Source organism: Aquila chrysaetos, chromosome Z, assembly GCF_900496995.4.
Source record: "Aquila chrysaetos chrysaetos chromosome Z, bAquChr1.4, whole genome shotgun sequence".
NCBI lineage: Eukaryota > Metazoa > Chordata > Aves > Accipitriformes > Accipitridae > Aquila > Aquila chrysaetos.
This window is the reverse complement of record NC_044030.1, coordinates 71,897,873-71,909,945: the sequence shown is the minus strand read 5'-3', so window position 1 is coordinate 71,909,945 and position 12,073 is coordinate 71,897,873. Positions and strand designations below refer to the sequence as shown.

At 40.5% G+C, this 12,073-nt stretch overlaps 1 protein-coding gene across 1 annotated transcript in view; it reads right to left on the bottom strand.

Moving 5' to 3' along the window:
- Positions 1-5,162: 5,162 nt before the first annotated feature.
- OXCT1 (3-oxoacid CoA-transferase 1) overlaps positions 5,163-12,073 on the bottom strand; it is an 85,371-nt gene continuing 78,460 nt past the window's right edge. The window contains exon 17 of the mRNA XM_030004308.2: positions 5,163-9,035. Within this exon, the coding sequence (XP_029860168.1) occupies positions 9,000-9,035 (36 nt within the window). The 3' untranslated portion in view covers positions 5,163-8,999. The remainder of the gene's footprint in view (positions 9,036-12,073) is intronic.

The window sequence follows — 12,073 nt, the reverse complement described above, 5'->3', positions numbered from 1 at the left end:
TCTCAGGCTGATACATTCTCAGAAGAATTGTTTTGCAAAGGGTCAAACTGCTTGTTAGGTAGAGACATACAACAGCGGTAATTTGGATAATTAATTACCAGCCATGACCTCTCCCACTTTTGAAGCAAAACCATCAGCGATTCTCACCGTTTCTTGGTTTCTCTGTGACAATACAGATTACCTCTAGGCTTTTGTCCTTGTGAACATATGGAGATTTTATTCAGATTGGATGAGTTTTGCAGCTCCACACCTAAACTGCTCTGTGACGTTTTATTTGTAACTATTGACCCACCTAGGTACCGAGAATTACTTTCCTGCACAACTGAGGGAAAGTACTTTGGAAATTATAAATGGGATTTTGCAAGACTGTGGTTTATTTTATATTGATCTGCAGCCTCTTCCCCTCACTGCAGCAGTTAATGTGTCCTAAAAATGCTGGATTGCTCTTAATGAAAACATGGGTATGCTGTTGCAGACTAATTTCACCATCCTTCAGTTTATAGCAAGCAGATTTATGCAGTTGGCTCCCCACCCCACACCCCAGGCTGTAGGTTGCCTGAACAAGAAAATAATCTGAAAATGTCTGTATTAATCAATACAGCAGCAGAGAACCAGCAAATACCAGCCTGTAAGCTCAAAGAAGAAGGAACTATCAGCAGTACTACTAGAAGCATCTTTTTGTGGAACTGATGGTTTCAGCACTGGTTCTGCCACACAGGATGGAGAACAGTTTTTGTGCCATTTCAGTCCCAGATGTCAGCCCTGCCTTTTGCTGTGAAGAAGTCCTGAGTCATTCGCAGCCAAGGCAGAAAGAGATAATGGTACAGCCCCGTCCTCCACCGCCCTAAGCACAGCCCATACAATGTTGTCCTAGTTTCAGCTGGGATAGAGTTAACTGTCTTCTAGTAGCTGGTACGGTGCTATGTTTTGAGTTCAGTATGTGAAGAATGTTGATAACACTGATGTTTTCAGTTGTTGCTAAGTAGTGTTTAGACTAATGTCAAGGATTTTTCAGCTTCTCATGCCCAGCCAGCGAGAAAGCTGGATGGGCACAAGAAGTTGGCACAGGACACAGCCAGGGCAGCTGACCCAAACTGGCCAGCAGGTTATTCCATACCATGGGATGTCAGGTCTAGTATAGGAACTGGGGGGAGTGGGGGCGGGGAATCGCCGCTCGCTGGGTGCCGGTCGGCGGGTGGTGAGCAATTGCACTGCGCGTCATTTGTACATTCCAATCCTTTCATTAGTGCTGTTGTCATTTTATTAGTGTTATCATTATCATTATTAGTTTCTTCTTTTCTGTTCTATTAAACTGTTCTTATCTCAACCCGTGGGTTTTGCTTCTTTTTCCCGATTTTCTCCCCCATCCCACTGGGTGGGGGGGGAGTGAGTGAGCGGCTGCGTGGTGCTTAGTTGCTGGCTGGGGTTAAACCACGACAAACAAGCATCTAGGATCTGAGGAGAGCCGTGTCGAAGCCTGATGTCTTCTCCTTGCCCCAGTGGGCATTGCTGCCAGGAGTTTGCCCAGGGCTTGGGCTAGCCAGCCCCCAGCTGTCATAGAATCATGGAATCATAGAATCATTTAGGTTGGAAAAGACCTTTAAGACGATCAAGTGCAACCATAAACCTAACACTGCCAACTCCACCACTAAACTGTGTTCCTAAGTGCCACATCTACACATCTTTTAAATACCTCCAGGGACAGTGACTCCACCACTTCCCTGGGCAGCCTGGTCCAATGCTTGATAATAAATTTCTCCTAATGTCCAATCTAAAACTCCCCTGGCACAACTTGAGCCTGTTTCCTCTCATTCTATCACTTGCTACTTGGGAAAAGAAACTGACAGTCACCTTGCTACAACCTCCTTTGCTAAGATGCTTCCACTTCACAGGAGTGCAGTATTATTTTCATTTTTCAAACACAAGCATCCATGTGATGTCCAAGTTGAAACGAAATTAAAAACAGAGAGAACATACCATGCATCTTTTTTTTTTTTTTCCCCAGCAGGAGGTGCACGAGTAGCAGTGCATTAGAAACACGCCAGCGAACCAGACATGCCGAGGTTCAGCAGTAGCTCTGTAACGCCGTTCCCCAGCACATCTCTGCCCACGCCATCCGTCACAGCCACGTTTCGGCCGACAGCAGCCAGAGCGAGCAGTGCCCCCGTGCAGCCATCCAGCCAAGCACAGTGCACACCAGCTCTGCTCTTCTGGTCTCAGTTCCCCCAATGCCATGGCTCAGCAGACACGGACACACGTTTCTACCCTCTCGCCTTCACCTGAGAACGAGCACAGGCAAGCAGGAGGACTGCTGAAATGAATAAATGAAACTTCAGCAGTCTTCCTTGTGCAAAGGGAGCTACTCCTTTAGGATTAGAAGGATGCCAGAAGAAGCAGAGCACAGGTGGTCAGGTTTATGGGAGCAAATGCAAGATGGAACTAGACAGAAATGACAGGCAAGCCAGAGAGCCTGATGATAGCTTTAAAGTTTGTATGTTTAGGGATATTTATTGGACAAGACAACTTTGCCTGCTATAGCCTCACAGAGCTTGCTTTATTCTTGGACAGATCTGAGAGAAAGTGTTAATTGCTCATACAGCCAGATTTTCCGAGGGGTGGGGGAAGGACTACGTTGCAGGATATAGGCATCAGATCCAATTTATAGTCTTTATTCACTCAAAGCCTGAAGAGATGAGACTGAATTTGTTCTAGAATTAATGTATACTTTCTGTAGGTGGTAGCAATGTGCTGCTTCTGTGGCTTGCCTTTATTTTTGGGGGGTAACACACAAGTTTGCCTTTCACATTGCTTTTGCTCAGTTTATGCAAACTAATTCACCTCCTGGCTGCAGTTTTTGTGCTTCTTGTAAGATTTTTTCCCTGCATTTACAAAAGTTTTCAATTCTATTTTCTACCTCTGTATTATGTACTTTCCAGCTGACAGAACCAAAGGTAGTATTTAGGAACTTACCAAAAAAATAAAAGTAATTGACATAGGCAATCTAATCTTAAAAGGGAAAATCTCACTCTGTACTGTGCTGAGGTGCCAGGGCGCCTCACTGCTTGACCTGCCAGTTCTGTAGGTGCCTTCATGTTCTCTTCCAAGCTTGCCCAGAAACTCTTGGCTTAGTACAGGTAGGTGCCTATATGCAGGGGAGCCAGAAAGAAGGGAAGTGAGTTGCTTACACAGTTTAAAGTCTGTGTTAATAAAAGAAAAGGCATTCTTTGAAGCATAATTCAAGCCTTGCCACTGCTAGGTGAATGACTTACATGCTAGACGACCTTCTCCTGCTCCTTTTCTTCACGGCCTCATAGCCCTTGCAATCCTTTCTGCGAAGTAAGCCGGCTTCCTCCGAAGCAGCAGTCTTACCCAGCTCACCCCGCAGAGTGGCTGGTTAGGTGCTTTCCTGGGACAAGCGAGATGTGCTTTGAATACTCCTGAACAAAGTTTGGAACTGACCCTTCACAAACACTCTCCTTGCTGAGTTAATACGGGCAAGAAGGATTATCACCATTTTCTAAAGGAGCTGTGGCTGTGCCACTTCTGTGTTGAAAACAGCACAAACCTACACACCTGGCGAGACCCTTCAGCAGTCAGGCAGGTGCAGATCAGCTTGTGAATCTCATACAGGCACAGGCTTGTCACAAACGTGATGATTTGCACTGCACTGAGGGCAGCACTTCTCACTCTGTGCAACAGCAGCAGTGGCAATGCCCAAAAGCATTGCAGCAGCTGCAGTCTAAGCATCTGTCACAGCTTTACACAAATTTAAGTTTTTGTCTGGATCGCATGTTCAGGGGACAGCTTTAAAAGCATGGAAATAGAAATTCTAGTCACAGGTTCTACTGCTCCCACAAATAAGTAATGTTCTATTTGGTTTTGCAAGCCATTACAGTAATAAAATACAATAAATAAAATGTAAATACCATGGGAGGCAGATGGAGAACCTATTGGCCTTGAAGGCAAGAATTTCTTCCATGCTCTCACTTCTTCTAAGTATGTACATATATGTGAACCAGGCACAGCAGGTTTCTGCAGCACAAACACAATAGCCACTATCACCTTTGCTGGAGCCTCAAAATATGATGCAATGTAAATATATTCAGGAAAGGAGTTCCTTCCCCCAGAAGGTATCCCCTGAAGTTGTTCCATTAAAAGCTGCCACATATACTGCAGTGTAGGTATATTCAGAGCCATGATCTATAGCAGCAGATGGATATGGGCAGAAGTGGGGCTCAGAATACTGCAGTGCATGAAAGAAATGATGGGGTACTGTAAAATAGGCAACAGAAGATATACAAGACACTGCTCAGATATGCCTGTAACCAACTGGTTTCTTTCTCCTCTTGTCAGAGGAAAACTTTACCTTCTACATTTGTATGAGTGGATTTTAGAGCTGCAAGACTGGTGTATTATCTCAGTGGTTTTGGCACTTACCTTGTACCCTTCTTCACAGGGGTGATAGACTGTTAGATTTTTAACCACACATATAAATTACTGAAGAGTTTCATTTCAGAGCGAATCATCAAGGTTTTTTTCTGAGCCTAAACATTTTCCTTCACATTTATCAACCTTCTTTCCAATGATACTGAAGATAAAATGATACTATGACATATTTAATCATGACCTTAAGACATGTATGGAAGAATGACCCCACTACCCACAGACAAGCATTTTTGTCACTCTGCCATCATCTACTTTATCGTTCACCAGGTGGTTAATGGAATCTGTCTTCATGTGTCATCTAGTACTATTTTCAGAATGCAGCCACACGCTAACATCAATGATTAACATCTCAAATGCTATCATTTCTACAGCAGTTTTAATCAAAACATAAAAAATCTCTTCTCTAAGGACTACATATGTAGTCCATTACTTGACTTGATTGAAAAACAAGTAATTACGAAAGTGAATGTGATAATTATGTCTGAGATTGACCCAACAGAGACATCAGTGAGAAGAGAGAACACGGAGAATTCAGCAGTTAGCTGAGTTCTGAGCTTCATTATTTCTGTTTATCAAATCCCTCTACCTTCAGCCAAGACCATGAGGTTTTTGCCTGTGCTGAGGTGTGACATGCTGGTGTGAACACAACACACATCTTTTACTGACCCCAATGGCAGAACAGAACACCATGAAAAATGGTAACAATAGATGAAACCTGGGATTTTTAATCTTTATTTTATTGATTGTTTTGCAAATACATAGAGGACTTTGACGTTTAGTTTGCAGAGCTTACAGTACAACTATATTTTCTATAATATTTCTTTTTTTTGCTTTTTCATGACAAAAGCCAATAAAATATAAAGTGAAATAAGTCCAATGTGATAATATAGTAGAATCATCATCATCTTCAGGACAAAGAGTATCAGCTGTCCTTGCCTTGTGAAATGCTGTCAAGCAGGGGATGATCTCAGTGATGTCCCAATAAACATTTGTGCATACCATCAACCACCAAAGAGGAACGAGAAGCTCTCATCCCTGTCATACCAGTCATAGCGACTACTGCTCAGAGTACACCTTACCTATGAACCAGACTTGGGTCCAATGGGAGGGAAATACTTATGAGTGCTTTAATTTCTAATCCTACTTTACAAATCAATTAAAAAAATGGAGTCACAGCTTGTTGCAATTAGCTTGTGCAGACACATGACATTTTCATAACAATACCAATATTCTACTACAATATAATGTCCTCAAGATAAAAAAATTCAATTGTGACATGCAGATATTTGCACCACTGTTGTATATGGAGAGAGCCTGTTCTCCTTTCTTCTCGGTTTTCAGCACCATATTGACTTTTGCTCTCTTGCATTAACACTGATACAAATTAAGAGAAGACACAGAACTCAAATATACAGCATGTATGACAGTCTTCAAGTACCCTTCCACACTCTTGATCTCCAAGCTGAAGAGAAAAAATAACCTGTTGCACAGACCTTAGCTGGTTATTCCCCACAACATCCCTGTGAGGTAGGAAGAATAACATCTCCTTTTCCACCTACAGGAGACAAGGCAGAGAGCACAGATGACATTTCTCAAGGCAGTAAGTGGAGAGCTAGAAAAGCTGAAACTCAGGAGTTCTTGGCTCCTAATTCTTTGCTTCAGAAACCAAGGTGCTGAACTCCCAGACATTACCAGGTCATTAGTCTTTTTATAGCCATATATTAATGACAACTATGGCTTCTGTGCGTATGCCAGCAAAGCATAGTTCTATGGCAGCAGCAGCATACACCTGACGCTGCCCTCAGACACTTCTCCTGTACTTTATATATGTCAGTAAATGTTTGCTGTAATTAACTAATCAGTCCTACAACTAATGTAGCATAGGTAATTGCAATAGATCAACATTTCATTTATAGATTTATTTAAGACTTCCCCAGCTATTTATATTTTTTTCCTCTGGATAAGCTAATAGTAACTCCCTTCCTCTGTATAATAGTTTTTATACTCCTCCCCTAAACCCAGCATCCATCCTGGGTACTCTCTAGGAGAGCTTTGAGTGATGATGAACAAGACACCTTCAGGGATCACACCCATCCCCTCAGAGCAGCTCTTCATGCACCCTTGGCCCTGAAGGCAAAAATAGGCACCTTTTGCTCTGTACAGCACCACAAGGGTCAGAATTGTCACTGAAGTGTCTTTATGGATTGGGGAAGAAGCCTCTGGGCTGCTCTATCCAAAATCAAAACTATTTCGCATTGAGCTAAAAGAGTCACCTTTTGTTATATAGAGACTTTTAATCTGCAAAATCTCTGTGAGCAGAATTTAAGTCTGCCTCCACAGCAATAGAAAGGCCAAACTTTAAAAAAGTAAGTTGTTGGAATGAGTGAGTAACATAGGGAATACACCTAAATAAAGAAAACAGGTGAAAACTAAGGCTAGGTAAAAACTAACTTGTGCTAATCCAGGGTTAAAATAATCTGGAGCACTTTGATCAATGTAGTTTCAAGTCTTGCATGCAAATTACTTATCAACCAAATCACTTGTATATGTTTAGTCATGAAATTAGCACTAGGCTCTGTATGACACATTTCTTTCCCATGGGCTCAGCATCAGGTCTTGCCTACACATTCAGGCTATACAATGGCCTACCACCCATTAGCACCCATGAGTTCAAGTCATACAAATTAGGATTATGGGAGTACTTTTGTACTAGCGTAAAGGTGCTTACAAAGGCATTTTGTTTATTCCTTTGTGGGAAGAAGGATAATCTATTCTTGCATTGACAAGAAATTATTGAAGAATTGTTTAGAGTAAGTGCAACTAAAAAAATAATCTCTCCAATCAAAACAGTTTATCTGCCGTAAAACCCATGTGTGGATCAAGCCAAATTTTATAACTGTCACATGCAAGAGAAGCACTTCTTATTTTAGCATGGAAAAATGCAGTACAAAGGCTAGTACAGCAGCTAAATATTGCAGGATTTTCCTATCCGGTTCCCTAGAAATGTGTTACATTCCTTCCAGTACACACACTGATTACGGTGAATACCTCATCCATCTACTATTAGAATGCCCTTCTATACCATATCCCAACACTGTTTATCATACATATGATAAGGGTGTGTGTGTGTGTATATATATATTTATATGTGCATCTACATTTTACATGTTTTTCAGTCATTTAATCTGCTCCAGTCCTGATGTCAAATATTATGTCAGGAATTATTTTAACTGAAGTGTTTTAAGTGTTCCTATTTATATGAATGACAGAAATCATTATACTTGGAGAAAAAACTGTATTTTAGAAGTGCGGATTTCCAGTCAATTCATGCTCTGTATAATAAAGATATATTGTGTTGATTTGGGATGTGAGATCCAAAGCTGTCATATCACCTATTTGCAAAAATTACAGTCATTTTGTAATGAATAACAAGGAAAGGAAAATATTTATCAAATAGCAGAACCAGTATGAGAGAGTGACTTTTCATTTTGATTGTCTCATGGCATTCATTCTGGTTATCCTGAGTTTGGGTTCCAAACTCTTTAGTTTTTGCTGATGCCTTGATCGGCAAGTGGTGCAAACTTATGGCTTATACCCTTAACCAACTGTATTCCCTTCAGAAGAAATCTTCCAAGTGCCCACAACATTCTCCTCCCCTGTTTCTCTATGTTAAACAATCTTCATTTGCCTTTGAATGGGGCTGGGGAGGATTGTATCTGGAGAGTAAAAGCAGTTTATGTGGGACAACTGTGCAGCTGCCAGCTGTCTGCATGGGGATGGAGACCTTTTAATTATCTTCCTCCTTCATACTAGCCCCATTCTAGTTTGCATGATTTAAATAGAAGGGATCAGAGTTGGACTTCGGGGGGTGTAGGCTTCTTAATGCCAACACACACACACCGTGGAAACAGCATATACATTCAGGGCTACGGACCCAGTTATTTCCACTGGTATAAAGAGTTTTGTCACAGACTGGTGAAAAGGTTTAGGAGAAGGGAAGTCCATATTCCTGATGTCTCTCTACTGCTGCATACCTTTGCTACAGACCACTCCAGACCACTCCAGAAAAAAAGCCCATACCTTTACAGAAGAATGGACGTGCTAAGTGCTGTAGTTCCAGAGCAATGGAGTGATTTGTAAGTTTAATGACATCAGGAAAAGCAGAGACAATCATAAGCTTTGCATGGTCATTTTCTGAATCTGTGTAAAAAATGTAGTATTTGGCAGAGATACTACAAGGCATTTTTTTGACAATGTTCATTAACATTTTAGTATAGCATTATTCAAAATTTAGGGAATAAATTCACCCTTCCATTAAAATTGGTAATGTTATGAAAGTAAAATACAATTTAGGCTGATAGTCACAGCCCGAGTTTTACTATCTGGAAACTACTTACAAAGCCCTTAATAAAAAAAAAAAAAAAAAAAAAAAAAAAGAGAGAGAGAGAGAAGAAGTAGTAGTAAAATTGCAAAACAGTCATCGATTTCTCTTCACTGAGATCCCATTTGGAAACAAGCCTTCTGGCAAGTTAAGCCCAGTCTGTATTTCATGTTTAAATCTGCCTCATTGGTATTAGTTTTGGCGAAACCTAGCAAGGAGAAGGGAAAAAACACAACAGTTGGCATACAGATATAGCAGTACAACCCACCGTTCGCTTCCACCTCTATCTATGTACCACTGAAGACTAGAGACACTATAATTAAACTGATATATTTGCAGTATTTTAGAGATAAACACCTACAACTAAATTTTCTGATGCAGGAATACAAGATATGTTTGATGCTAGTATCCAGCCTCTAAACTTCATTTATTTGAGTTGGATTATTTATTTAAGAATGCAAGTAGATGAAACTTGGGCAGCTGAACCTGTAGTTGCCCCTGCTAACTGCATGGTCGTCTCAGATGGCTTCCGATGCCAGCAGAAGGGATAGCTGAACTGAAGAAGTGAAGCAGCTCCTCAGTTACACACTGTACAAGATGGCACACGAACATAACTCAAAAATAGGCTGTGGCTTAGTTAATACACTGGCCCATAAATGGTCATAGCTCGTGTACAGTGGGGCTGCGCTTACCATGAACAGCAATAGAAGAGACAGCTGCAGATGGGCAACAGCTTCAGCTATCACCTCCTAATCCACTTGCATTCACTGCAACACACTGAATGATGTAGAGGAACCAAACAGACTATATTCAATAAATGAATGAATTGCCACTGCAGTATTAAAACAAGCATGCCAAGGAATCTTAAACTGATGATTTCCCTTCTTTGCTCAATAGCCAAGTTAATTCTGCTTTTCCTCTCCACCCACCAGGAGACAGGATGCTGTCTGTCAATGCTGGGTCTGCACAGAAGTAGTCAACTGAATTTCAGAACGTGCATATTAGTAGGGGATATACAATCAAATGTATATATATATTATACACATACTGTATCTATAGTATATGTATACATTTGATTTGATAATTTGATGATGATATAATTCAATACTTCTAATTTTATCTATTTTTAAAAAATTTGCCTTCTTCTATTCACATTCGATTTGTTTGATGATACAGTTCAATACTTTTAATTTTACCTTTTATTTTTTTAACTTGCCTTTTTCCATTCATATTCATTTTTTGTGTGAGGACACACTCAGGTATTATATTATTTTAATTCCATATACCCGTAAAAATCAATTAGTCATATTATAAGATATCCAGGAGACTAAAAATAAAACACAGTAAGCCTAAACAGGAAACTAGATGAGGAAAGAAGGTCTAAATGGGAACAATACAGAGAAGACTTTGAAGAGTAGCAATGGTTAACACTTGATGGAACCCTGACTGCAGGTCTACACAAATACGCTGAGGAAAAGCTCTCCACAGAATATCCAAGCCTCTTTAAATATCTCCGGATCCCAGCCCTATTTAAATAGGTGCCCCAGGATGAAGAACAAAAATAACTCATGTGATCTTACTTGTTCAGGATGAAAAACATTTCCACAGATAATCTGGTTCCTAGTTGATTAGTGTGTCCCACTGAAACATCATATACTGCATTTCTTCTGCCTCCTTATCCCACCTTTTTCACTTAACGGTACTGAAGAAGCTAACTCATGAAAGAATGATACATAAAGGCCTTTCCAGGCATTAAAGCCTCTTTCTTTTAGAGGTACAGGGCTGTATTTCCTCTATCACCAGTTAGATTTCTACATTATCCTTCCTCCAGCCACTATATATCATCATTTATAAACTTATGAGAACAGCCATTGAGCACAGTGGCTTAGTTCATGAAGAATGTGTTTACTGTATCAAATGCTAATGAAATGTTTTCAGCGGATGGAAACTGCTCATTGATTTTTCAAAGTTGTGTGTGAACTAGGATAATAAATAGGTGTACTAGGTACAAGTGTAGAGGAGCTGGAGAAATTCCCTGAGTGCACCAGCATTCCTGGACTAGTTCCAGAAATGTTTCAACATTTCTGACTCCAAGTGCCTACGTGCCTCGCTTGTCTTGGGTCTGTTTCTGCCTCACCCAGGGATAGTTCCATTGAAGTAAAGGCAAAAACTGGAGGATGAAGATAGCACCATTAAAATCTATATTCTGCAAATAATGACAAAAGGCAATTACTGGAGGAGATTATTGGGTTTTTGCTGTCATAGATTTTGGTGCCATCAAAACCTCAAGTGTTTTACATTTGAATGAGTATATTATGTTAAATGTAATGTCTGCACATCTGATGCTAACAGCTGTCATTTGTGTGTACCACTATCTGCTTCAGAAAGGGTCCAATCCCCAGGAGTGCTAAAGTGCCACAATGCCTGCTGAAGATAACAGAGGTGACAAGAACCAACATCACGCAGAACTGGACCCAAATACAACTGTGTGCTCTAAATAAAACGTGATTAAATAAGCAGAAAAATGCTAATGTAACAAAAGAGATGGTTTGTGCTTGGAAAACAAGGAGTAACTAAGTCTGAAAGGCAGAAAGCCCCCTGAGTCTACTGCTTTAAATCCCAGTAGAGTCAGTCAATTCAGTATCACCCTGTGCTAAGAGCACAGCATCTGATAAGCGCTGAATGTGCTTAATCAAGACTATTTTACAGTATGCAGCCAGAGTTGCTACTTTCTTACAGTACCCCCTAAGCAACACCTTCTTAATATTATTTCACTTACAGGAAGAACAGCTTATCTCGGAAGCTTCAAAACACGTTGCTAACGTTCAACATGTAGGTGTACTGGGAGCAGTTTGCCTGGGCAGTCATGTACACAGCCTCCAAACTGGTAAGATGACACACAGACTCAGGGACTCCCTGCAATTCAAGCTTGTTGACTCTGATTTCCTACCCCAAACTACACTCTTCAGCTACACAAACAGCCCTAACCTTATTTCATTATGTTCTTTATAGCAAGCAGTTCTTTCAAGGCCCGATTCTGAACAATGCCGAGTCCTAGTAACTTCTAATGACCTTATCAGGTGTGCAAAAGCAAGTTATTGTTCCAGAATGTAAAAACAGCCCCTCAAAAAAAACCCCCCAGTGTTAGTATATTTGATAAAATAATAAAAGTTGTTTATCCCTTATTAACTCCTAATTATTTGAAATTGCAGATAAAAGCAAACCATAATTCTAGCATCAGCTTTT